Source organism: Sphaerodactylus townsendi, linkage group LG10 (assembly GCF_021028975.2).
Source record: "Sphaerodactylus townsendi isolate TG3544 linkage group LG10, MPM_Stown_v2.3, whole genome shotgun sequence".
Classification (NCBI taxonomy): Eukaryota; Metazoa; Chordata; class Lepidosauria; order Squamata; family Sphaerodactylidae; genus Sphaerodactylus; species Sphaerodactylus townsendi.
In genome coordinates this window covers 48,922,698-48,950,605 of record NC_059434.1, presented here as the reverse complement: position 1 = coordinate 48,950,605, position 27,908 = coordinate 48,922,698, and the positions used below count along the sequence as shown (strand labels likewise).

General features: G+C 43.2%; 1 protein-coding gene across 5 annotated transcripts; it reads left to right on the top strand.

The window, feature by feature from the left end:
* On the top strand, positions 1 to 12,780 carry MMAA (metabolism of cobalamin associated A). 5 transcript variants are annotated; one of them, XM_048510000.1, is made up of 7 exons: positions 1 to 101; positions 1,740 to 2,212; positions 3,238 to 3,360; positions 3,935 to 4,105; positions 5,291 to 5,376; positions 6,624 to 6,773; positions 9,691 to 12,780. In XM_048510000.1, exons 2-7 carry the CDS (start codon positions 1,774 to 1,776, stop codon positions 9,976 to 9,978), a joined length of 1,257 nt encoding a protein of 418 aa, XP_048365957.1. In that variant the 5' UTR covers positions 1 to 101; positions 1,740 to 1,773; the 3' UTR covers positions 9,979 to 12,780. The 5 variants fall into 5 exon arrangements, with proteins under 5 accessions (XP_048365957.1, XP_048365956.1, XP_048365958.1 ...); XM_048509999.1 differs by lacking the exon at positions 1 to 101 and adding an exon at positions 163 to 363; XM_048510001.1 differs by lacking the exon at positions 1 to 101 and having other exon boundaries at positions 2,038 to 2,148.
* The last annotated feature ends 15,128 nt before the right edge of the window (positions 12,781 to 27,908 follow it).

Genomic DNA, 27,908 nt, shown 5'->3' with positions numbered 1-27,908 from the left:
GCGCAAAAGTGACTGACGCCGAGAGCGTGGGCGGGGGTCAGAACGAGAACAGGCCTGAGTTGTGCGCACTGACGTGTCCCGGATGTAAAAGATTCGCAGAGGTGCAGGTCATTTCGTTGATCCCCCCCCCCCTTGTCAGTCAGGGCGGGAGGGGGCGTATTGTTCCACTCCAAGGTCGCCTGTCAGCCCAGAGCCCGACTGGATTTAAGCGAGGGAGGGGGAAATGGGAGGACCTGATAGGGTTGTTGTTCTAGCTGTGCTGTATTGTAAATGGAGAATGGCTCTTTCTCCGATTAGTCTTGAGGGGCGGGGGGCAGCTCCATAAATGCAACAAGCTCAAGCACGGAAGTTATGCAATAGACAGTGAGTGTGGTTTAATGTGAGAAGGGCTTCAGTTCCAGGTGGTGGGAATAAGAAAAAGTCCCGTTTTCACTGGCATTTGGTTTTTTTGTTATAGGATTATGAACACCCGAACTGACTAATTGATTTGCAGTTTTCTGTTTGCTTAGGATATTTAGATCATGCCGCTTTGCCTTTACAAAGCATCAGAAGGGAATAGGGATTGAGGCTTTGTTGTATGTCTGTAGGTAGGTAGGGAACAGTGTGCAGGTGCTAATACTGCCACTGAAATGTTTCATTATGGTTTAGAATTCTTTCTCCCCAATCCTAAATATATTTATTGGGTGTCAATGGGAGTAATACAGTCACAGGGATTGTGGGAAGGACTTGTGACCTCTTACAGTATTCTGCTGGCATCCTAGTATCCATGCAGTGATGGGGCCAATATTTATACATTTACTTCAAATGAATGTAGGCTAAAGCCTCTAATGTGCATAACTGTGCCACATGTTTATGGTAGAAATTCCAAATACCATGATGTTCTTTGTATCTGTGGGGTTTAACTCCATTTGTTTCAGTGTGGAGAACAGTGAGTAACTGTTCAATTTAAAGCCTGCATGAAGAAGAGTGATGCTTAGCTTATTGAATGTTCAAAAGTTTCTGCAACTTTCCGCTGAACTTTGTTGCTTGCACACAGGGCCCAGTTTTGCATGAAGCTTTGATACTTGCTTAATTGAAGAAGCTGAACTGGCTTCATGGTTTGGTGATATTGTGAGCTGAAAGTGTGTTCTGGATGCAGAGAATCCACTTGCCACGCTTTAGGAATGAATATTAACGTTTGTATTTGAACGTTTGAATCTCCCTTGCTGAGACTCAAAGCAGATTACCAAGATTTAAATTAGATCAGGCTGCAAGGACTGCCAAATAAACAATGCAGTAGGATTCAAACCAACGAAACCAAAACACAAATCCCAAAGACTATAAGGCATGACAGTGCTGTAATGCCTTATGTAGAAGGCAATGCTGTTAAAGGAAGGGGACGCATACAATTAAACGTTGCAATAACCTTCGGTCTCATTCCCTCACTGTCACTCCATGAGTGACTTGGATGGACATGGGACTTTCTTTTAAGCTGCGGAGAGGCTACTTTAACTGGCAACCTGCACTTTGACTGTACATGTTATATGGTTTATGTAGTGGGAAGCCTGTGGGTTGATGTGTTTCTGATTAACCCTTTTGCCAGCTTCTCTCCCCTCAGGTTTTTATTCCTCATGGATGTAGTTTCTGACTTAAGATCTGGCAAATTGATTGCGTAACGTATTTTTATGGTGCTTTTTATAATTGAAATTTAGGCTGGAGAGAAATGAAAGTATTGGGGATTTTTCTTCTTCCCTTATTAGGCTGTCGAAAAACAGATCTCCCTGACAAGACAAAATGAATGCATCGTCACTGCTTCAACGATTTCCTCCTTACCAGTTGTTAAAGACTATTAGGAAAAGTTATTTGAATAGTTTTTGTTTGAGGCCTCTTCCAGGATCTGCTCTTCTGTGTGGTCAGATGGCTAATTTGCTGCAGCCCCATTTTGTAAGGCAAATGATGATATCTTCGAAGGGTTTGAAGACTGGCTGGTGTTGTCCTACAGTAGCAGAACAGCAAATGCAGGAACTCTCTGCTAAGGAGCAAAGACTGTTAGATAAACTGTACAATGGACTTGTCCACGGGCACAGGGCCTGCTTGGCGGAAGCCATTACTCTTGTAGAATCCACACACAGCAGGAAAAAGGAGATTGCACAGGTGCTGCTTCAGAAGGTACTATCCTACCACAGAGAGCAAGAACAGTTAAATAAAGGAAAGCCACTAGCCTTTAGAGTGGGTCAGTCCTTTTTTGTTTGCACAATTATTGCTATGATTTAACACAGCTTGTTGATTTGCCACAGTTCTAAAGAACTTTTTAAAAATCTCTTGAAACTTACAAAAGAGCTGGAATCCATCATGATGGGTTGTTGTATCTCAAGTACAGGTGGTATGTGGGAGTTACTTTCCCCCGGAAATCTGCCTACTCAAGAGAAAATCTTTCCTAATGTCTTGATAACTCCAAGTGCCACCCAAATCCTCTTGATAAACATGGAACTCTTTTGAAAATATTCTGGTGGTGCTCTTCAATATGCTCATTTAAAAAAAAAGAATCCATAAATGATGTAATTCTTTGGAGAGAACTTGCTTACATAAAATATGGTTTGGTGACAGAGAAGGAAAAAAGTTACAAGAGATAAAATTTGAGCTGATTGAGGAAGATGGGTAAATGTGTGATTTATGAGGCAGCATACGTCACATGCAAGTTTTCAGTAGCTGTGTGCATGTATTGGGGAGGCAGGGTGGTATAGTGGTTAAGGTGTTGGACTAGGACTTGGGAAACCCGGGTTCAAATCCCCACTCGTGCCACAGAAGCTTGTTGGGTGACCTTTGGCCAATCACACACTCTCAGCCCTGCCTGGTAATTGGGTGGGAGACCTTCAAGGAATACCAGGATTGTGACTCATTAATAGCAAACCACCTCCTAGCATCTCTTGCCTTAAAAACTCAGATGTGACTTTACGGCAACAACAAAAGACCCATGAGGATGGGGGAACTGCATTTTTGAATAAAATATGACTTTTATAACTGGGAGGAAAGAGCAGAGATTGCAATTAAGACAAGGAATGAAAGAATATTGCTACTAATATGTTAATCGGGTTTAGATCAGAGCCTCTTTTTCTCAGTTTAAGTTATGAAGATACTGGGCTCACATAGGAGATGCTTACCTTGATGATTTTGCATAGCATGCAGATTCCATTGTACTGCAATTCTAATGTGACTGCGTGTTGCCCTAGACTCAAGGATGTTTCTACTGATACCTAGGATTATCTGGGCCCCCTGGTGCTGGGAAATCAACATTTATTGAATGCTTTGGGAAAATGCTCACAGAAAGAGGACATAAAGTATCTGTGCTGGCAGTTGATCCTTCCTCTAGTACAAGTGGTGGTGAGTATGTCTGTGAAAACATGTATCGTTTCCTCTTCTACTTGTTTAGGATCACAAATTTAGTTGTTTTGATTAAATGGATAGTGTAGCTGAGTGATAGTCACTCAGTGGCTTGGGAGCTATCTATGGCACTGCTGACCACCATTCTTTAATGTGGCATTTGCCCAGTGTTTCAGGAAAGTGGGCAAGGCCCTTCCTCAGTGGGGCTTAATCCTGATCCCCACCTTGAAATAGCAACCATCAGAGGAACAGGTAAGCTGCAAGAAACTTGAGATGCAGGCTTCATGCCAGCAATAGAACTAACAGCCCAATCCAGAGTCCCAGGTGGCTGGGAACAGCACTGCTGCTGCTGCACTGCCCCACTACCTCCAGAGGGCTTTCCAGCAGCACAGTGAGGCAGAAATTCCATCACCACCACCACTCCTCCCTGCTGCCAGTGGAAAGCTGTTCTTGGGGCTTAATGGACTTATGCCACACAAAAGAGTTACTATTTGGTCCTCCATTTAATCGAATAAGCCTGAATTGACTTGAATCTTGAAACAAAGTTTGCTATAGCTTTGTTCAATGTTTGAAGGATCCCTCCTGGGTGATAAAACCCGAATGACAGAGTTGTCAAGAGACATGAATGCATACATCAGACCGTCTCCAACCAGAGGCACCCTGGGTGGTGTGACCCGGACCACAAATGAAGTCATTCTTCTGTGTGAAGGAGGAGGTTATGACATCGTTCTTGTAGAAACAGTAGGTAAGTGAAAAGCTTCCTTGGGTGTTTGCTGACCACATCATGGTCTCTGATGACATGGATGAGATGTTCATCACGGTCTTTTGGCTTGCTGAGGCTTAAAAGAGAAAGAGACCCCAAATCTCAGGTGTTAATCAGTGGCCCTTTCCACACGGGCCAAAAACAGCACCCCAGGCACGGTAAAAACACTGTTCCTGGGGTGTACTTTGCATGGCTTCCACCTCCAAAACGAGGCAGCACCATGCTCCCCCCCCCCCAAACCGGCGGGGAAACGCTGTTTTTGAAACTTGCTGAATGAGCGAGGTTTTAAAAAAACATCGTTTTGCACCTGGCACCGGGTTGGAGGCACTGCTTTTAGGCGCGTCTTTTTTTCTAAAAGCTTATTTCTCTCCCTGCAGAGCTGTGCAGGGACAAGGAAACATAACCACGCTGCCCTTCAATCCCTGAGATGTCGCCATAGCTGCGAGGGCAAGTCTCCTAGTCCTTGCAGAGCTGCACAGGGAGAGGAGTAAGTTTTTTAAAAAACAGGACGCTTCTCCGTGCGGAGGCGCCTCCACGGACCACAGCAGCTCTGGGGCTGCCCGTCTGGAAGTGTGCGAGCGGCCCTGGGGCTCCATCAGGGTAATTTACCCTGGTTACAGCTGCTTTCCTGGCCCATGCGGAAAGGGCCTTTGCTAAACCATTGCCAGATCACCTCCATTAGGAAGTCATTTGAAAGACTTCTATTTCAAGGCCTTGGAGGGCTGCTGCTGGCCTTGAGTAGACAATACTGACATTGGCATACCTGACTCAGGGCAAAGCAGCTTCTTGTGTGTTTAGATATGCAGAGTAGTGGCCCATAGTGCAATTAAGCTTGCACGGATATTTCTGTAGTGAGGATATAGACATAGAGAGCATAAGCAGTTTGAAGTTGGGTGTTTTCTCTGGTGGCACAACAGCTATTAGCCCAAGTCCGTGGAATTTTATGAAACTGGGCTAGGTTGATGTTCAGTGAGTTTCTCCTGTTCCTTATTCTGGTGCTTTTTAAAAAGTCATCTCATTTGCCTCTTTTTGTTTTGTTTTTAATCTATATCAACACTTTCTTCAATTGTCCCCACATACGAATCCCTTCTTACAGTCTGTTTTTTTAAAAATTTCCTTGGAATAAGAACTCAAAGTGAGTGATTAATTTCTGCTTTCCATCCTTAGGTGTGGGGCAATCAGAGTTTGCTGTTGCTGATATGGTTGATATGTTTGTGTTGCTGTTGCCACCAGCAGGCGGTGATGAATTGCAGGTATTGATTGTTTTTAAATTGACAATAAGCGAAGCTTGAGAACAGAAGGTTTTCCAAATTATTCAGCCTTCTCCTAGCAACAAAATACGGTTGTAGTGCTGTTTGTGTTTTACTGTTTTCCCTGAGCTGCCATAATACAGTAGAATTTATTGCCCATTTTAACTTTTAGCAATAACTTTTAATGTAGATTTTAGCATACAGAGTCCTTTGCAGCATGTATTGCATTTGTGGTTGAGAGACACTAATTGCCATGATGTTGTTATGCAGTTGAACGTTTTTAGTCTGGGTTTGCATCCAGGGTTTGCCTAGGTCCAAATATTTAAAAATGACACTGGCTCTTCCTTAGTTTCAAAGGGTTGTGGTGTTGGTCTGCAGTAGAAGAGCTAGATTAAAGACAGAGGTGTAGCTGGGCCATACTGAACCCAGTGCGCACTTTGTGTTTTCTGCCCCTGTGGCACCCTGCCCACCCTGCCAGCCTCCCCCCCACACACACACACTTACCTTAGTTCAGTCTGGAAAAGTGGCCTGTTCCTGAAACGGCCTGGTGGGAACAGCACTTCCCATGAGACCTTGGGGCTCACAAGATCTCCTGGAAAGTGTAGTTCCCACCAGGCTGTTTTCAGCCTGAAGGGAACAGGCCGCTTCTTCAGCCTGCACTGTATCACTAAGGTAAGTGCGGGGGTGGGAGGGCTGTGGCGGGGAGTGTGGGGCCGCGGGGGCGATTTTCCGCACCACCCAGGCATGTGCCTGGTGCAACACGCACACCCCGGCCCCCGGTAGCTCCACCTCTGATTAAAGATACCTCTGACTCTTGAAAACTCATTCTCCAAAAATCTTCGAGTATTTTGGTTTCTGAGGTGCACCAAATAGGTGCTATTTTGGTTTCTGAGGTTGGTTTCTGAGGTGCTACTGGATGCATATCTGGCTGTTCCTTAGAAGCCCTTTGGCTTTAACACAGACTCTCAATCTTGCAGTGGTTAAATCAGACAATAGCCATTTGATGCATACCTGAAGATTTCATATTGGACTTTTGGAACAAGGTGGTCCAAGAAACTGGGATTCTCTTTTAAAAACTAGTGAAGTTTCTACTACGAACAGCTGTTATCTGGCACCATAACTTTTAAGGTGAAGAAAGGCAGTGAAGGCAGTTATGTCAGCATTGGTGTGGGTCTTCTGAAGGAGATTAGTGTAGATTGAACCAGTGTCTCTGTGAGTTCCACTTTTCTTTTTCCCCTTGCTTGGTTCAGGGAATCAAACGGGGGATTGTTGAGATGGCCGATCTCGTTGCTGTAACCAAAGCTGATGGAGATTTAGTTGTGCCAGCGCGGAGGATTCAAGCAGAATACATCAGCGCACTGAAGTTACTCCGTAAGCGCTCTAAAGTTTGGAGCCCAAAGGTTAGTACATCCAAAATAAAACTCTTCTCTCCTCCTTGCTGTTAGGTGAGAGGGCATTGATTTTAATACTGCAGAACCCACATAGTTCTCCAGGTCTCTTTTAATGGTGCTTTCTACATCATCCTGTGGTGATAATATACATAATTCTTTAAATGTGTAACTTTGTTTACCAGGATCTTGACGGTAAGCCTCTTCAAAAGTTGTAAGGTGGATCCTAACATAAAGGCCATTCATGCACTTGCTTTCTGCCTCTCAGTGAGTTTACCTTTCCTTCTCGGTAGACTTTCCTTTATGTGTTTTTTTTTCTGTCCGAAACCACCATGGGGCAGAACAGGGATGCTGTGCAGTTTCCAAATGCTGGCAAAACTCAACCTTTCCTGTTCCTGCCTTCCCCAACAAACCCAGCACCAGTTTTTCCTGCTTTTCTGGCCACTGTTTCCGAGTGATCAGAAAGGCTTTGGTTTTTGTATATATTTTTTAAAACTGCAGGTCTAACGTAGGAGCAAGGGACTGGTCTATTAAGCTATCAGATGCCAGGAAAAAAGGGGGCGGGATTTGCAGGAAAGCCACAAGGCTTGCAGGATTTAAACTTTTGCCCCTGTTGTACTGGCAGGGTTACTTTAGATAAGAAGAAAAGGAGTGCAGTGGTGCAGGCAAAAGGACTCTGCTAATGTGATACATTTATTGTGTAAATGTGTATATAGCAGAAGACTCTGCTCCTCCCCTATTACCAGTGTGATTTACTTTGGTCCTACTAGGTGGAGCTCTTGATTTCAGTTTCTGTATGTGAGCAAATGCTGATGGTGGTAAGAAGTGCTTTCCTTGCAAATTAAAGCTGTCGTTGTGGACCAGCCCGTCTCTGCTGAATGGACCTGAGGACTGAGTGAGTCCTCTGGCCCAATCTCTTGTGTAAACAGGAAACCACGGGAAAAACCCCACTGTGAAGCAAACAGCCTCGAGGCAGGAAGTGAATGCACAAAAGCCCAACAGTAATGTGTATCATCAGTTTAAATGTACACGTTGAAATATTTAATTTTGTTTATAGGATGTAATTATATACTGTATTTCAACAAAAGAAAACGAGTAAAGGTAGTTAAACATTTAAAAATAGGATTGAAAATTTTACTCAAACTTCTCAATTCAAACATACTATGGAGATAACACCAAAGAAAAAAGCTCAGTTGCTAGGCAGGCTTGTACCGTGTTTCCCCAAAAATAAGCCCTTCCCTGAAAATAAGCCCTATCATGATTTTTCAGGATTTTTGGAGGATGCTTAAAATATATGCCCTCCTCCAAAAATAAGCCCTACTGGTAGTTACAGATCATAAATTGCGGATAGTGCCCTCTGCTCCCTGCCAATGAGGATGCAGCTTGTGTCACACGTGACGGGGAAGCAACGGGTTGCCGAAAGCCCACCTTAATGAATTGTGAAGATACCGTATTTCCCCTAAAATAAGCCCTACCCCGAAAATAAGCCCTAATGCATCTTTTGATGCAAAAATTAATATAAGACCCTGTCTTATTTTCAGGGAAACACGGTATGGGATCAGACAGGCCTTTGGGTCCCAGCATTTTCCGGTTTCTAAAGATTATTAATGACCCAGTACTTTGTATCTTACAATGAACTATCAGTCAATGTTGTTGTTTTAAAAACTTGGGGGAGATTCCCTGCAGCTTGCAGTAGCTGGCAGTCTTATTTCCGTATTTTATATCTATTGAAGCTTCCAGCAGCTTTCAAAGGCAGCGTCACATAGAATGCATTGCAGTTATCTAGAATTATAGCATCGGATGTGTTCAACAGCAGCCAGATCATGCCTCTCAAGGTCTTGCATTGGATGTGCCAACTGAAATTGAATACAGATACTACCAGCCATGTTGGAGGCCTGAACGGACAGCATCCCCCAGCTGAAAAGCCCCTCTTCTCGGAAGAGTGCTGCACCAACCATTCCTCAATCCCTTGTTATAACCACTAATACTTCGGGGATATTTTGATTGAGCTTTAGTTTGTTGATCTTCAGTCATTCCATTTTGCAGCCTCAGACTCTTGTTTCTGAGATGCGACACAACAGCTGAATCCTGACTCATAGTTTTCAAGCCATCTTTCAATGCAGCATAATTTAAAGAAACCACGACAACTGCAGTATGTGGGGAGGGTGGGTAGATAAGGCATGCCCCTTTCTGGGTCTAAGGTCCAGGGAGCATCTTGATTTTAAAAGCTTTTCTTAAATATTTAGCATTGTGCTAGCCAAGTCTCTGTAGCTAGATGAAGCTTCCTTATAAGGAGGCAGAACATTGGTCTGTCAAGGTTAGTACTGTCTCCTCTGACTGGCATTGGCTCTCCAGAGTCTCTGGAAGAGGTCTTTTCCCATGCCCTCATACCTGATCCTTTTAGTTGGAGATGCTGGGGACTGAAGCTAGATCTTCTGCATGAAAAGCATATGCCGTACCACTGAAGAAGAGTTTGGATTTATACTTATCCACCCCATTTTCTCTACTGTAAGGAGACTCAAAGAGGCTTACAAACTCCTTCCTCTTCCCACAACAGACACCTTGTGAGGTAGGTGGGGCTGAGTTCCAAAGAACTTGATTAGCTCAAGGTCACCCAGCAGGAATGCGTAGGAGCGGGGAAACAAACTTATCACCAGGTAAGACTCCACCACTTGTGTGGAGGAGTGGGGAATCAAACCATATTAGTCCATATTAGTCCACCTGCTCTTAACCAGCATGGTCCACCTGAGCCACCACCCTCCCCTCCAAAAAGTATCTGTAGTATCTGAATATCTCATCTTAGAAACCAAGCTGGCAGTGCTGCATTCTTAACCTGGTTTCTTCAAAGATGTTTGTGCCGAATCAGTTTAGCCTGATAGCGTACTTTTTGCCTTGTCTCTCTTAGAAAGATTGTTCTTAAATTGAATAGGTCATGCGGATCTCTGCCAGGACTGGAGAAGGCATCTCCGACATGTGGGATAAGATGACCGAATACCGAGAACTCATGCTTGCAAGTGGCGAGTTGATCACCAAACGGCAGAGGCAGCAAAAAGTGTGGATGTGGAATGTAATTCAGGAGAGCATGCTGGACCATTTCCGGAGTCACTTCGCAGTGAGAGATCAGATTCCCCTTCTGGAGGAGAAGGTGGTCAGTGGGATCCTGTCTCCAGGGCTGGCTGCAGACCTATTGCTGAAAGCTTTTAAAGGGAGATCCTAACACTGATATCAAATATATAGATCTGTTTTGTGGTTGCTATTTGGCATCTTTTTAAAAATACTTCAATGACCTTCACACTTTGCCTGATAAAAACAGTGACCTGAAAATGTAAGTCACACAATACAGGGCTCTAGAGAGGTGTTGCATTATTGGTGGGAATTCATGGATAATCCGCAGGAGACAATGGGGCTGGGTTTGCATTGCAGTGCATATATTTTTACGGTGGTCTGACAATGGGTATTGTGAGAAGAGACATAGTTCTTGCAGTTTTTATTGTTAGAACTCTCCAGCTAATTGTACAATCACTATTTACTGTTCATGTGGTAAATGGGTTTGTTTTTCACTTAATACAAGTCTTCAGTTTCATTTTTACAGCTCCACTAAGGTAGTCTAGATTAAAAGATATGTGGCCCAAACCTTGACATAAACCACACAAGCAAAATACTTTGTCGTGGCAGAGTTATTGACTTTGGTCGGGAAAGGGTGGGTAAAGATCAAATTAATAATGGCCGATTCTCCACTTAAAAAAAAACCTCTGAGGCAAACCGCTCTCCTTTGAATTGCTGCTTTTGAGCGCGAAGTCTTACTCCCCACCGCAGGAACGCGTCTCCTGTCTTCTTTTTAAAAAACCCTTTTCTGTCCCCGTCTTTGCAGCAGGGCGCAAGGGCAGAGGGAGGGAAGGGAGCGTTTGGGGGCAGCTTCCGAAGCTTCTGTCTTGAAACTGGCAGTCACACCCCCGGGCTTCCCCCTCCCCCGCGCAGAGCACAGGGTGTTAAAAAAGGTGCTGTTCCATCCAGAAACAGAAATACCGCACGCTGAGGGGGAAGGAGAGTGGCAGATTCGGGGTTGCTGTGCTGCCGCCACTGGCACAGTGGGGAGTGCAGCGGGACCCCTCGTTACTTGCCACGAGTAGCACGCAACAAAAAGGTAAGTGGGGAAACGACCAATAATGATAATTGTACCACTGCCTCAAACCAGTAGCAACCCCTGATCCTGTGAATGTTGCTTAAAATGAACCATTGTTCACACCCCAAATGATTGTAAATTGGAGCCACCAGAAGAGCTCACAGGAGGTATTAGTGGGAAGTCTTTACCTGCCTTTCCCAAAACTTCTGTCTGATGTTTAGGAGAGCCAAAGGGCAAAAGAGCTGCAGCACTGATCGGGAATCAAGTCAAGTTGCCTCTCTCTGTCTTCTGCTGATGCAAACTGCAAATGATAGAGGAGGTAAATGGGGAGATCACTTCATTTCCCATTATTATATTCCCCATCATCCCTGCAGCCCACGTGACCTGTGCGGGGGTCATATTGCCTGTGAGAATGTCTTGATCCTCAAGAGAGGAGTTTTGGGGACCAATAGCAGAAGGCCAGTGTCAGGGACGGAGCGAGGGGGGAAAGCACCCAGTGCGCTGGTGCATCCGCCATGCTCACGCCACACCATGCCCCCGCAGGAGCGTGTGCCCAGTGCATCACATACCCTCCCTGCCCCCCTGGAGCTACGCCTCTGGCCAGTGTGGTCTAGTGGCTAAGACTCTAATCTGGAGAACCAGGCTCAGTCTCCCACTCCCCCTCATGAATCCAGGACGTTGGGCCAGTTACAGCTCTCCCAGATCTCTCTCAGCCCACACAATGGCAAAGACCCCTACAGGGTCGCCATAAGTCAGTTGTGATTTGACATCACTTCCCACCACCACCACAGAAGGCTGCTTGAAAGAGTGAAGAAGGATTCACTGCAGCTCCTTCGTTCCTTCTTCTGCTGGGTGCAACCCCAGGTCTTTGTACGTGAATAGGCCTCACTTAGTTCTTTCTGCCTCTTAGAGGACTCTGATCCTCACTGTACTCATTTTGTTGCTCACTTCTTAGAGGCTGTGGAGAAGAGTCAAAGGGAGTGTTTTTATGTATGGGTCTTATTTAAGTTTTATGGTTTTATAGTTCAAGACCTCAGTCTTGAAAGAAGGAAGATAGTTCCTTCTGCCACAGGTTATGCGGGCTGTCTCCACTTGGTATGGAGTTTGAGTGTATAGGCCTCAGCTCATGTTACATTTGCATGCTTGTGATTAAGGCCAGAACACAGCTGAACTTGCTTCTGAATAAATGTGTGTGATCTGTAACTTTTTGGTTTGATTTGTGTGACACCTGTAGTGTCCCTGACATACAATTAATGCCAGATACCTAATGGGAAACTTCATAGGCAATCTTGGAAGAAGCGGCTCAGTTTAACTACAAGAACAAGAGATTTCAAAGAATGTGGGGAAAACCTCACATTGCAGATGCTTCCATGGGAATACAGCATGCAGTACGAGAAATTTAAAAAGGCTCTAAGCATCACCATATCTCTAAAATCTCACACTGTTGCTGCTTTACATATAGCACATTTACAACTGAGCAGAGCTAGCACTTTTCTAAGCCTGTGGATATAGAACTCTAGAAAGGAGTTCACTCTTGCTATCCTTTAGTCAAGGTTTCTTCCCTCAGATCTGATTTTCTCCTTCAAATATGGTTGCTTGAATGACCTACTGTTGTCTGCCTGTTGCAATATCAGTGTTTTCCCTCATTAGGAAGTTTTTCTCCCCTGTATATCTAATCTGCACTGGTCCTTTGTAAGTCCATTACTTCCTGTAATACAAGCTTGGGTAGCCTTTAATATATCTCGCCCTTCTGCCTGTCGCTTCCTGATTTCTGTAGGGCTGCCGTGTATATGCTGCCTTTTCCTTTCCAATTGCCCAGGAAGTCTTGTTTCATGCAGTTATTCTAATTTGGCACTGCTGTTTTTCTTGTTCTGCACTAAAATAAACAAGTAACTTTCTTTAAAAAAATTGATCTAAACTTTATCGTCTTCCTTTTTTGTTTTTGTTTTGCAAATGAGTCGTAAGGGTACTTTTTTCTTTAGTCTTTTTTAATTAAAAAGTAGTTCAGCAGAACACTTCTATGAAACTACATCCTAGTACAAATTCTAATGCAAAGCAGTTTTCTCCCACCATTCTTTCACAAGCACAGCATAGGTGATCCTCCTCTATATTTGGTGTTTTCCTTGTTTCAACCAGCTTCTATACCTTTTTGGTTGCCTAAACTCCTTAAGTCCCTGACTTTGGGTTTTTTATCTGGGGCCATGTAGACATTGCTACAATACAGGTAGATAACAAAGTTCAGCCAGAATCAACTGGTTTTGCTCCTAACATTTTACCTGCATCTATGGCTGTCCTCTTCAAAGACATGTCACAGTAAAATGTGTTTCTCTCTATGACCTTTCCTTAAAATAAAAATTAAATTGGAGGATGTTATTTAGTTCCGTTTACTGCCTATACTCAGCAAAGTCAGGCCTTCTCCTTAAACACTAAATACACAGACCCAAACTTAGTGGTTCAGGTTTGCTGTAGTTCTCCACATGTACGCAGTCCACCATGGAATGCTTTTCATGCCGCTGATGTCTGATCAACCGTTCGTTCACCTGCCTTTCATAATGAACATGTTTTGAGTTCTGAGCTTTAAGACTGAAAAGCAAATGTGGTCTACCCTTCCCATTAAGTCTTGAAAAGGCCAGCTACCCTATTAATAGTCTTTAATTTCCCCATCCTGTTCACAGTTAAAGCATTTAAGGAGCAGTCCGGTGTTCTTGCAGCTTCTTCTCAGTGCATACTTGGGATCTGAAGTGAAGATTCAAGCTAATATTGGCATTGTAACTTGATAAAATACAAGTCAAATTAGTAGTATTTATTGTCAACATACAATTGGTAAAACGTTAGCATTAAAGATAGCATTACAGACTAGAAATCCTTTAAAAAACTGCTAAAGAGTGTGACAAGGCACAAGGTCCCACTAAAGGTAACCTGTAACCCCTTTAAACTTTGTACCCTTTTGCCTTCCTTTATCTGATGTTTAGAAGGCTGCTGACTTTGTGACCTGTTGCTTAGCAACGTGGATGAAGGAGAGCGAGGCCTTTCCCTTTTCCTTCCTCTCTGCAAAAGTTCAGCAGACTAAGTTGTTGACAACAGCAGCAGCAACCAAAAAGAAATAATCATCAGGTTTGTGTAAAATTGCTGCCTTACAGCTCTTGTCCTCATGTCCAAGTATCCGTTCTTGAGTCCTGGGGTACATTTGCCCTTCAGCCCTCTTTCTCCTGAAGCTTTTCGAGGGATCAGAGGTTTTGCTGGTGAGGTCTGGAAATCACCCACACCCACACACCCACCCACACAGACAAGGCTTATAGAAATAAGGGCCTGGATGCAATCACTGATTGCCATGTGGCCCCTCCTCTCCTACCAAAGAACACAAATTTCATCCATCACAGTGAACATTTTCTTATATAAGCTAGCCTTCAAATAAAAGTCTTGCCATAGACAAGGGCTGTCCGACTTATGGCCCTTCAGATGTTCATGGACTACAGTTCTAATCAGTTCTGCCAACTGGTCATGCTGGCAGGGGCTGATGGGAATTGTAGTCTGTGGACATTCGGCGGGCCTTTTGGACACCCCTGCCGTAGACCCTAAATAATGGGAGCGCCATGAAACTGGCTCTGACACCCACCCACCCTTGTGGAAACATGGGTCAGGTACTGAAATCAAGGAAGATGTGAGAAGCTCTGGTGCACGTATAAAGTGCAGCTGACTTACGGCAACCTCACAGGCCTTTTCAAGACAAGTGATTAAACAGAGGTTGTTTGCTATTGCCTTCTTCTGCAGAGCCTTTCTTGGAGGTGTCCCATCCAAGGAGAGACCATGCTTAGCTTCTGAAACCTGATAAAATCAGTCTATACTATACCATTCAAGATCCTCAAGATCTTTGGTGGCATCCAGGGGGGTTGAAAGAGATGGTGGTATGTCTGCTCTTGATAAAAAACCATCATTGGACCCTTTGGATCCAGCCAAAGCTACTGCTCACTTTTTCACTGGCTGTTCCTGGCCTGTTGTAATATCTTTTTCACTGGCCTTGGCCTGGTGTAATATCCAATCTAATCAGACCATGGCCCTTCAGGATCTATTGCAGGTCTGCAGGACCTGCAAAACGGAGCTGTTCGACCAGGCCTGAGGTTGAGGGCTGCAGCACTGATTGTCCATTTTTGCTGGCCTCCCTTCCCATTTCCCTCCCCTTCTTCCTTTTCCCTTTCCACTTTCTTTCATTTTTTTGTTTTGTTTTTCTCTTGTTCTGTTACTACATTATATTTACCCTGTCCTCCACTGGGTTTATATTCTTGGGCTCAATGATTGTTTATTTCACTGTTTTATCGCATTAAAGGCTGTAAACTACTGGGAGTCTGTATAACAGGAGAGCGATCCAGAAATTTAATGAATTTAATAAATAAACATTTTTTCTGAGTACTGCTGACCAGAGACCGGTGGGTGCTATATGAAATAGGTTACTTGCTTCTTCCATACCCCCACCTTTCTCCCTCGTGTGGGATCCAAAGTAGTTTATGTTGTTCCCCTTTCCTCCATTTTTTATTCCCAAGACCTTGTGAGGCAGGGTAAGCTGGATGTGTGTGACTTGTCCAAAGATATCCAGCAAGCTTCTGTGGCAGAATGAGGATTTGATCCAGGGTCTCCCAGCTTGTAGGCTGGCACTCCAGCAACGCTTACAGAAAGCATGGACTAGCCAGGGCCATTTTTAGATAGAAAATGTCCAAAAGGACATCACCTCACAAAATGGTTTGCCATCTGTGTGACTGAGATGGACTAACTGTGGAATAAATTGGAGGAGAGGGATATTTTGTAATTTCAAGCTTGAAAAAATAGAATTAAAAAGGGACATTTGCAGTTATCCCTTCCAAATAGCAACTTTACGCATTTGTGGTTTTGATATATCGCGGGTTCAGCTAAGAAATTAAATGGGATTTTTGGAGGGAGTTTTGCAGAAGCTGCAGGCAACACAAGAAGGCCTGTAGATAACAGAGAAAAGGTTTAGAAACTCAGAAATTCATAAAATATATGTATAGTATAGTATAATATCAGCATGTTTTTATCTTGTAATGCCATTAATGCACACAATTTTGTTTTTAAAGTTAAAAAAAAGAAAAAGAAAAATCGGGCTTATTCTCTGATATGAAGGGAGGGCAAAAAATTTTTATGCGAATTTCCAGATCGCGAGGGGACGCCACTCCACTAAACCCAGCAATGTGGAAGGGATAACTGAATATCAGCAAAGTACTAGGGGGTTAATTACCCTGAGTAGATTTTTATACTAACAACGTTTCAGAGTTTCTCTTGATGAAGAGCTCTGTTAGTTCATTAAATATTTTCTGCCTTTCTTGTTTCATGGGAGTCTAATTTATCTTCACACCAACCTTTCCCTTGTTTTAAGCAACGCAGTTTCACTGGGAAAACTTGAGTCCAGATCTATCCATTACTTTCTTTTCCTTCACTTTTCCCTTTTTGTTTTTCTTTCTGTTACCTGTACAGTTCTATGTAACTTGAAAGGTGGCATCCACATTGTAAACATTATTTAGCTCAGTAACAGACATGGTTTTATTTTACTGTGCATTATGTGTGTGTGTGGTACAAGGTTATGGTTTAAAAGCATGCATTCTTTCACCACTGAATATTTCTTACTGAAAGTATTATCTCACCATTCTTTTTGTATGTTGTGAAATTAGATTCTAATTAAAGCTTCTACATGACACACATTTCAAGGACAGGGAAAATGGCACTTTGGGGGCACAACTGAAATGTTTGGAGTTTGTAGGTTTTTGACTGGATATTGAATCACAGCAGCTTCCTTCCTTTCAGATGCAAAAGTCCTTGCAACACACACACACACACACACACACACATCCGGTTCGGGGGGGGGGGGAATACTCAAGCAAGTGGAAGGAGGCACAAAAATACTTAATGATTTCCTAGTAAATGGTGAGGTAGTGCTTTTGTGTGTGATAAACAATGTGTTGAAGGTCAGGAACCACACACACACACACACACACACACACACACACACACACACACACACTTAAATAATGCGATAATTAAATAATGCGATAATTAAAACATTATCTAAAGAACAGCATTGTGATTTTCAACCCCACTTAGCATATCTTTCTTCTCCCCCCCTTTTGAAACACTAAGACCCCCTCTGCATGGGCCAATAACCATGAGTATCAGATGGTAAAAAACCCATTGGGGGGGTGGGGACTTCACACAGATCCTGCTCCTAAAACGAGTCTGCCCTGTGTTATTTTCCTCAAACTGGATTTTTTTTAGAATCACGCTATTCATGAGTCTTTTAAAAAATCCTGGGTTGCAGCTGCTCGGGAGCGAACGACCAGGCAAGAGACGCTTTATTCGCTTCTGTTTTCCTTTTTAATATATTTCTCAGCTTACATCTGCGTAGCTACACAAGTGCAGATGGTTGTATCATGAAACATCAGCCTGGCTGAGGGGGGTTCATTTGTACATGCCTGCGAAGCTATGCATGGGTGGGAAGTAAATTTTTAAAAAGAGATCCGTCTCCTTGCAAAGATGTGACAGCAACCTGGATTGTTTCCGTGGGCTCCAATTGTTGCCTATATGGATGCATGTGAATGCAAAAACAGGAAAACGGGTTACTGTATCCCGACTGCAACCCATTATACATTTGCTGTGCGGAAAGGGCCTCAGGTGGGCAAAACTAATGCAGGTAACTTTATTTAATTAATGCATTTATACTCTGCTTTTCTTTCCAACGGAGATACAAAGCAGCTTAATTAATTCTCCCCTCCACTTCATAATCACAACAACCCTGAGAGGTAGGTTAGGCTGAGAGAGTGCCCCAGGGCCTAGCCAAGGGTTATCCTACAAACTTTTCTAGATCTCTAAGAAGTACAGAAGTCAACGCCATACTTGTGCTGCAGTTCTTGTGCTGGAAAATGAGGTGGTAGAATGGACTTTGAAAGCTCCTTTGCAGAAAATCCATATTGTGCCCTCAACAGAAAATATATAACAATAAATGAAATGATTTAGAATTTGCTGCCCCTTAGTGGTACCCTAAAATCCACAATGTGTTCTGAGAATTTGTTACTCATAATTTCTTGAACTGCAAACCTGTTGTTATACATTCAGGTGGGTTGCCTTTTAAGGGTGGTTACCAGGCTGTGTACAGTATAATTTTTTGCAGTTTATGTTAAGAGATAAGAATTAGCATTGGCCATACAGTAGAGAAGACCTTGAGAAAATTGTGTGTATCACATGTACTTAATGATAGAAAAGCATGAGGTACATCTTATACCCAAAATAAAAAAGGCGGACAACTGTGAAATACTTCGTTAAAAATCTGACTGGCAGTGAGACACGTCTCATGAAATCTTTGGATGATTTTGGGTGGTCGGAGCAAAAGCTTCCCTGCGCTTTGATATCCCTTCTGGTTAGTAAGAGTACAACTAATTTCCCAAGAGTGCTTTTGCATGCTGTCAGAGAGGAGAGAATGATCTCATTGTTTATCCCAGTTTGGGCCTATGATGAAAAACAGCTGCCAGTATTTGGTGAATGACTTGATCAGAAACTAGAGGAGTCACCCCTTAGAAGCTAAAGCACACTTCCAACAGACAGACTGAGATTCTGGCAACCCATTGTACAATTCCTAGAAAGTTTCATCTCCATCTGCCTTGGCAAGTCCTGTACTCGATTGTGGGGGGGAGACTGAGGCCTGGTTCATATGGAACTAGTGTAGCATTGGAGTGGCTTCCTTTTGCGGCTGGACCTCATGCTGCTATGGGAATGCTTGATTAATGGGATTGTATGGAAAGTTCCCATAGTGGCAGGGCCCTGACATGGAAATTTTCCTTGATGTTTGCCTGTCATGTTTGATTCTGTTCATCAGGCATTACCAGAGCAGCCAAGGATTCAACCACAGGAAAGAAGCTTCCATGATGCACTTGGATTATATAAATGGGAAGACAGGTAGTGCTGCTGCTGGGTGGCCCTAAGTCTATAATGTTCCTATGGAGCATATTTAATTTCCCTTGCTTCTGGAACGCCAAAATTCCACATTACAGTCAGACTGACTCTCTGCATTTGCTGGCTTGAAATGGGGTGGCCAGGAACAGTGTGCATCAACTACTGTCTTTCTAACATCTAGCTTTACACACACTTTGTGCTGAATGAAATGGTTGGAGCTACTACAGTTGTGGAGCTGTGGTGGTTCCGATTAGCTGGTTGCACTGTTTGGAACCTGCCCACATCTCTTCAGACTTGAAGCACATGCAATGCTCCTCAGTGTCCTGTCCCCGCATTAGTGCCGCAGGCTGTCAGGGAAGCAGATCTGCTGTCCTTGCCCAGCTTGGTGGACCTCCAACCAGCAAGAATCCACGGTCACTGTGCATAATCTGAATGAAGGCGATTGACAGCTACTTTTTATATCCTTGTTGTGCCTTCTCTGTTGCTCCAGCTCTTTTGAGAACTGTGCTTTCATGTAGTTGGTCCTTATTTTTTGCAAATGTTGCTCCGGCAATTCTACAAGAAGCACGCAGTCCAATCTATTTTGTGGTCGGGGTTTGTGGTTACAAGTTTTTTCAAATAAACTCAATACTAGGTTGTAATCAGTGTTTTTAGCTTCTGACATAGTTCTTCTATCACTAGGACACAGTCATTATAGAGTTTGTTGCGAAGGAGGCCTTTTCTCTTGTTTTACAAGTTTAGGAGTGCGTAGAGAAAGAGGTACATCTCTCCTTTATCTCTGCTTATTGTATGTCTAACACTGAAGATAATTTGTCTTCAGCCTGTAAAGTAGCCATAACATTATGCATAATATCTGTGTAGGGTAACTTTTCCTCTACTGGAGCAGCAGTGGTGTAGGAGGTTAAGAGCTCGTGTTTCTAATCAGGAGGAACCGGGTTTGATTCCCAGCTCTGCCGCCTGAGCTGTGGAGGCTTATCCGGGGAATTCAGATTAGCCTGTACACTCCTACACACGCCAGCTGGGTGACCTTGGGCTAGTCACAGCTTCTCGGAGCTCTCTCAGCCCCACCTACCTCACAGGGTGTTTGTTGTGAGGGGGGAAGGGCAAGGAGATTGCAAGCCCCTTTGAGTCTCCTGCAGGAGAGAAAGGGGGGATATAAATCCAAACTCTTCTTCTTCTTCTACATCTTTTTAGTAACATCTCAATCTTCCCTTTCCACCGCTCTAAACTGTTCTTGGTAAACCAGCACCACTATCTACCTGGACACTATGTCAATGCTAAACACATTGTGACAGCTGACAGTGGTAAAAATAAACTAACATAACGTATATAGTTTAGTTTGGTACAGTGGTTAGAATTTGAGTTTAGGACAGGAGAGACCTGGCCTTAACTCCTCATTTTGTGATGAAGCTGGGCGGGGTGGGGGAAGAACGAGGGCCGGCCATTTGCTCTCTACCTCTCACGGTTGTTGTGAGACAAAGATGTGAGACAAAGATGTGGAAGAGAAAACTGTGCACGGTGCCCTGAGGTGCTTGTAAGATGGTGGAATAAAAATAGAACAGCTAGACAAAAAACTTCTGAAGATGTGGTTGTGTAGCAATTATGGCTTTAAAATAGCTATTGATAATTGAACAGTGAAAGGCAATGAGAGGCTTCTGGATGAGAAGGCCTTGAAAACATCTGGAGGAAGACAAGTACTTTGGGTAACAACTGGTAGCAGCTGAGGGGTAAGTCTGATGTGCAATGCTTGCATAAAACCTCTAGATGGTGCTGTAGAGCAATGCTCGTTCCAAGTCCTGCCAAACTCCTATGCAAGAGAAAATCTTTTAAGAACAGCAGGGTTCACATAACTATCTGTATCTATCCACCACATTTACATCCTATCTCTCCTTTTTCTAAGGAGATTAGGGTGTGGCATACATGAGTTGTTTATTCCTCTTTACATCTACAGCAATTTGTGGAACCTCAAAGCCACCTAAGTGTGCTTCATCGCCGAACAATGATATGAGTTCCTCTCTTTCTGCTCCGTACTTTACACCATCTTCTCTAGTCCACATTGGAGAGATGGGAAAATTATCCCTTGTTCATGCAGTCTCTTGACCTCATGTAACCCATCCACTATTAGTCTTGTGGGGGTGGGGGGGGTGGGAGGGTAGAAACCATCCCTGTATGTTTTTATCCCATGGAGTTGCAAGGAGCTGTTGTAGGAGGACTGCACTTAGGAAACACACAAGCACAACATCATATAAGTGATTAAATATGACAGGAGTACCTGCTGCTCCTGGTATCTACATATGCGGACTTTAGGGGGATGTGCAACTTTTCTCACAAGGACATTGTACCGGGGACTTGTGACATGTCTGATGTATGCGAAAAATGCCATCAAATCGTAGCCAATTTATGGTGATAACATATTTGGTGGTGTTTATTTATGTGCAAATCCCCAGTCGGAATAGGCACCACTACATTAAAGTCAGTGTGAGATCCCCTCCAAAGAAAACAGCTTCTCCCATCAGGATTGTCCATGTAGCCACGTTGGATCAAGATGTGTGATCTTTTCTGAATATCAAGCTCTTAACCTCTGAAAAAAACCCAGAGCACTGGAAATGTTAATAGCGATTTTCTTTTTGCGTCTGTTGGGCTATCCCTTGCTGGTTTTCCAAACAATGAGGTAGACTCAGGCAGGTGGCTGAAGAAGAGAGTTGAGAGAAAATTGAGATTAATTTTCTATTCAAGTTTACTTGTCCCTTACCTAATTGAATGCATGTTTCATTTATGCATAATAATCAATTGTGTCAAGCCTGGTGGTGTTTTGTAAAGGCTTGGATTGAGTGTAGGTCCTGGGGAAAAGCTCCCTTGCCTAGTTCATTCTCTCTCCTTTACCTCCCAGCTTTCACCTGAGTCATATATTTTCAGATTACCGGTACTTGGAAGCTTCCAGCAATTCCAGCCACAGCGAGCAAGCACAATGGTTCTGATTTGTTTTATTTCTGAAGGTAGTATTATATGTGTACTGGAAAAAAACACAACACACGGGCTGGGGATCACTAGAAAAGGAATTGATAATCACACTGCAAAGATTGTCATGCCCTTATATAAAACAGTGGTGCGACCGCACTTGAAGTATTGTGTCCAGTTCTGGTCGCCACATCTCAAAAAGGATATTGAAGAGATAGAAAAAGTGCAGAGAAGGGCAACGAGGATGATTGAGGGACTGGAGCACCTTCCTTATGAGGAGAGGCTGCAGCGTTTGGGACTCTTTAGTTTGGAGAGGAGACGTCTGAGGGGGGATATGATTGAAGTCTATAAAATTATGCATGGGATAGAAAATGTTGACAGAGAGAAATTTTTCTCTCTTTCTCACAATACTAGAACCAGGGGGAGTTCATTGAAAATGCTGGGGGGAAGAATTAGGATTAATAAAAGGAAACACTGCTTCACGCAACGTGTGATTGGTGTTTGGAATATGCTGCCACAGGAGGTGGTGATGGCCACTAACCTGGATAGCTTTAAAAGGGGCTAGGACAGATTTATGGAGGAAAAGTCGATTTATGGCTACCAATCTTGATCCTCTTTGATCTGAGATTGCAAATGCCTCAACAGACCAGGTGCTCAGGAGCAACACCCGCAGAAGGCCATTGCTTTCACATCCTGCATGTGAGCTCCCAATGGCACCTGGTGGGCCACTGCGAGTAGCAGAGAGCTGGACTAGATGGACTCTGGTCTGATCCAGCTGGCTTGTTCTTATGTTCTTAACCCCCTGGCTGGGTTAGCTCTTCTCAGGAAAACTGGCAGAAGGAGAGGGTGATTTGGAGCACAGGAGGTAGATGAAATATACTTGCAGAGTTACGCTAACCAGAGTTTATGCCCCTCTAAGTCTATTGAACCCAGGAGTTTTCCCCCATGGCCAATATATCCTGGAGGAAAACCGAGATCATACATACTGGGATATTTCTATCTCAGTTTCTCCCTCCACATGGCAGCCTGTTAGCGCATTCAGGCCGGGAGGAAGAACTCCAGGAGATTATGCATGGCCCCCGATTTACTTTCATTTTCCTCGCCAACATTGCTGCGCATGTGTGAACTGTCCCATTTTTCTGACTTTCTGATTGGCTGCAGGTGGCGAGGCGGGAAAAATAAACCAGTCCATCTCCTGCAGTGTTTGCATGGGAGTGGGAGCGACGCGGTTTTTAAAAAAGAACCGCCAATTTTATTGTTTTTTTAAAGGCACGGGTTAAGGGAAATCTCACGGGGCGGGCCTGAGTTACCCCCGGAAGCCATGTGGTAGTCATGGCTGAACCTGGATGTTTCACCTCCTTATCCCAGGATATATGGTCCGTGGGGAAAACGCCCCAGTGGGCTTAAATGGTGTCGCTCTGCTTAGGACTATAATGTTAGCCTTTTCCCTCTTCACTGCTTTTCCATTCCTCCCTAGAGGGATTCAGATATGATTTTGAGGGAAAACATGCACCAGAAACCTGTGAAAGGGGAGGAAAATGGTCTGAGGGGTGGGGAGTTGTGGAGGATATTGGGGTTAAATCCTCTCTTTCTCTGCTGCTTCTCTCTTCCAAATTCTCCTCACGGGGCTCCCTTTCTTTAGAAGACAAGGCTGTCCAAGGTTTGTTACATTCATTTTTGCTATTGTGGAGCACTGCTGCAATTCTTTCAGGTCTGAGGACTTTACAGTCATAGCAGAGTTCTTAATCCATTGCCAAATGAAGACTTGTAATGGTGGATATTGTTGGGATTTTGCAAGTATCTGTCACAACTCAGTCATAAAAGGGTTAACTGTTTGTATGTAAAGGTTGCTGAAGTCACTGTTTATGTTATGACCTGATCTATTGATTAGCTATTGGTCAGTCAGATAGCCGTTGCTTACATGTTAGTGAGCATGCACAGCTGCAGTTATAAAGTTAACTCTGTTCCTTTGTTTCCACACCATCACCACCACCACCATGAGCACAAGACAGCAGACAGGTACCAAGATGTAACCAAACGTACAGTGATGTAGATGTGTAACAGGAAAGAAAGGATTTATTTTATCTCCATGTGACTCTCCCGTTATAGTTAGTAAACTCATATATAAAAAGCAACTGAGAATCTGTCTCTTCTGTTCCACTCTGCTAATATATCTGTATCTATATATACCCAACAGGAAGAGGTACACACACTCAGCTTTGCCCCCTTTCCAGCACTGGTTTGGCTTTGCGCAGGAAAGCACGCTCACTTGAGGCTGGCTAATTCTGAAGCAGATAAGCTAGTGGAAATTGCATAGATGAGAACGGCAAGATTGAGCCTGCAATCTTCTAGCCGTGTGTTCCAGAATAATCCTATTGACTCCAGCAGGATTACCTTGAAATAATGGTTAGCAGATTGTGGCAACTAGGCAATTAAAAAAGAAAAAAACCTGTACCAAGTGAAGGGATACAAGAACGTGGCATATTTAGTGCTGCAGAAAAGCCAAGGTGTATTTCTTCTTGCCATCTGCAAATGTGGCTGTTTCGATAAGGGACTTGGGAGGGCATTCAGACAATATTTGTGCACTGTCTTCAAAGGCTGGGGATGGCTTGTCAACAGCAAGGCGTATGCCATTGCAATTTTCATTTAATGGTCATGTAATTTTTACTTTCCTCCATGGGGTAATGAATACAAGTATAGCCTCAGATGTTTCCAGAGTAATGCAGGAATCTATCTGTGCATTTATTATTGGGTTCAGCTCACAGATAGTCTATCTTCTATGTTTGAGGTTGACCTTGATACACAACCTGGAGATGAAGGGTATGTAAACCTAATTTATTTGAGCGCTAACCTTAAAGAATTTGCAGTTTTCATTCTAAGGATATGCAGAGATACTTTTCTGACACTTGGAAGCATTTTTTTTCTACTGCTCATCTGTGACTCACAACCCCTTTCTCCACACTCTCACAATGTCTTAGGGATTTTCAGTTGACATTTGCAAGCCAGCCCCTCTTAATAGTGCTGCCAGAACTATTCTTCAGTGTCTGTGAGCAGAGCACCAATTGGATAGTGCCTGTGCCATGGTTGACAATACAGCTAACTGGCCTTCTTCATTATTAGTTTTGATAAAGATGAGCACTTGCTGCCTTGTCCCACAAGTGAGAACTTTTGGAGCCCTTTCCATTTTGTTGTGTTTCCTTAAGACCTAAAAATGGTGCCAGGCTCAAAAATACTTTACCCTTTTTAGATCTCTTTTTTAAAAATGTAGAATGTGAATTTTCTGTTTCTAGCACTTAGTGCACATGTGAATGCACACACACACACTCTTTAAAGAAACAAATGCAAAAATTATCCCCTCTGCTCCAGTTACATTGCGTAGAGATGAAACCACTATTGCCGGATTGGGGATAGCACTGCATGGGGTGGGGGTGGGGGTGAATTTTCTCTACAAGCCCCACTACCAAGCAGCGTTTGGAAATAATGGGGCGGGAAAATGTCCTTTAGTGGAACATATCAATGCAAAGCACGTGAACTCTGGCAGACAAAACACATTCTAGAAGTATGTTCTAGTGAGTCTTGTCTCAAATTAAGCTCTGATAACAAAGAGGGTGTTTCTGCCAGGAGAATGATTATTGTTTATCACTTGCAAAGAGGAAGCAGAGGAGAAACAATGGCTTGTATTTGTGTTCTGTATTCAAAGTCTTTTTCAGTTCAAGTTATTGGGGTTTGTAGTTAATTTGAGAAACAGGGATTTTTAGAGCTTATGTTGAGCCAGGCCTCATTCCTAGACTGTGTGAAGCAACTAAATAGAGTATCTCTCTGTGTGGGTAGAATATATTTACCTCAGCATGGACTAACCACAGCTTGTCACCTCACCTCAGGGATTTGGCAGTGAAGCTTACAGGTCCAAAGCTGAGCTGCAAGACCCCTCTTTCTGCAAAATGAAGAGCTGGAGGTTAACCCATACAGAAATATGTGGCTGGTTATCTAGCTTAATGCAGATGAGAATACAGCTCAAGGCACATCAAAAAGGTAGTCAGTAGTTTCTCCAGCTATATACCCAAACGTGTTATTTAAAAGTAATGCACGTCTAACTTGTCTTCTTTCCTTTTATGATAGATCAATCATAATGCAGTCAGTATTGCATCTCCAATAATACCCCTTGGTGCAATTCAGCTCTGGAAAGTGCATGTGTGTGAATATGGTGAACTGAGTTCTGCCTTTTTAATTTTCATTTAGATTCCTTTCTTCACTTTTATAGCACAGATTCTCAAAGTTTCAGCTTCTTTTCCTTATTTTTATCTTTCATCCTAGGCTACTGAATGGTAGAGAAGACTGAAATGATGTTGTCCAACAACCAGGATATTCTCACTGGGTTCCGCATTGCAAACAATTTTCAGTATGAACCTTTCAAAACTTTTGTGTGCGTTTATCTGCCCATATCCTTTCCCCTGTGGGAAAGTGTGCATCCATGCTTCTTCCTTTCCTGTGGCTCCTTGCTTAATCTCCACCATTGCAGCGGCTCTAGTGTGAATAGGGCATTTTTGAGCTGTTTTGCCAGAATATGCACATGCCAGAGTCAGAGTAAGGAGAAACTGCGCTCAGGGTGTGCGCACGCCCTGTGCTGCTGCACCACTGTCTGCCCCCGCCCTGGAATGCCCCCTCAATGCCTCTGCTGTGGCTCTGCCTGGGGCGTTGCCCCCCCTCCCCATGGGCACTACGCCACTGGCACATACAGAATTCCTTCCCTCCTCAGGGCCATCTTTGTGTTACAAAGCTGGTCTAGGGAATGTGGGCGTCTGAGGCCTTATATGCCCATCACGAAGGACTGTTTTAGTACTGATTCTTGTGCACTGTGTGTGTGTGTGTGTATATATATATAATGGGGCATACATACATACATATATATGTATGTATGCATATATATGTGTATATATGTATGTATGTGTCGATGGGGGTCGATTTTAACATATAGAGCCATATTTAATAACAATTTAAAAATTTGATTTTATTTGTGCTCTATCTATTTGTTTGTTCGCCACCCTGAGCCCTTCGGGGGAGGGCGGTTTATAAATAATAATAATAATAATAATAATAATAATAATAATAATAATAATAATAATAATAATAATAATATGTATATGTATATGTATATGTATATATGTATGTATGTATATGTATATAGACAGATAGATATAGATATAGAGTGTGTGTTCAGGAAAACTATTTAGTTCAGGTTGTTAGAGATGCAGAATATTACTATAAATATAAAATGCAAAAACATTATCACTGTGGCATTTTCTCCTTGATCTAGAAGTTTGTATATTCACTGATGTACACAGAGTTTTTTGTATGTTGTTAATGGAAGAAACAAATCTTTATCTACAAATTCGAACATGATCAGGTCTCCTACTTCTGCTAAACTGATCAAGAATAGGTCTTGAAAGTTACAAAGCTGTCATGCACATGTTTTTTAAAAATCACTGAGTCTTGAAGGAAAATGATACATTATTAGTAGCTTAATCCTGGCTAAAAAAACCTGCCAAGTAGGATACACTGTACTATGGTAGTACAGAAAACCAGAAGGTAAAGCAAGGCAGGTTAAGGAACCATTTCTTAATTTACTTTGTATTCTACTTTTTGATCAGACACCTCCAAATGACTTAAAATGTTTTAAAATAGTTTAAATCTCTTTTCCTTCCTTAGGCCTCATTGGTTTTGGAATAACTGTGGTGTGCTCTAGTCCTTTCTCTCCAAGACCTTTAATGTTGTGGGAGCCAGCTGTTACATACCTGTGTACAGTTCAGTGAAACCCTACTTCTGCCTCTTCCCCATGGAAGCCATTTTATAGCAGCTTCGCACTGGCCAAGACCACCCTTTGTCCTGGTTCCCCCTTTGACCTCTTCCCTACCCCACCTTCAATGGAATTAAACATTTCATGAGTGAATGTTGCTTTTGTTTAGGTTTTTGTTTCTGGATGTTTGGAGTTCAGAATTTTAAAAATACTTTGCTTCCTTCTGTTGTCTGCATCTCTCTCCACAAGTCTTATTTATATTGTAGCCTGAATGTTACATTGAAATGTGCTTTCCACCTAGAATCTGCTGCATTTTTACAAT

What these genes read in the sequence shown, in the direction of transcription:
- MMAA (XM_048510000.1), top strand. Translation starts at nt 1,774, where the DNA reads ATGAATGCATCGTCACTGCTTCAACGATTTCCTCCTTACCAGTTGTTA. An exon ending in TTCCTCTAGTACAAGTGGTG is followed by an intron (nt 3,361 to 3,934) that starts GTGAGTATGTCT and finishes CAATGTTTGAAG; the next exon opens with GATCCCTCCTGGGTGATAAA. An exon ending in CGTTCTTGTAGAAACAGTAG is followed by an intron (nt 4,106 to 5,290) that starts GTAAGTGAAAAG and finishes TTCCATCCTTAG; the next exon opens with GTGTGGGGCAATCAGAGTTT.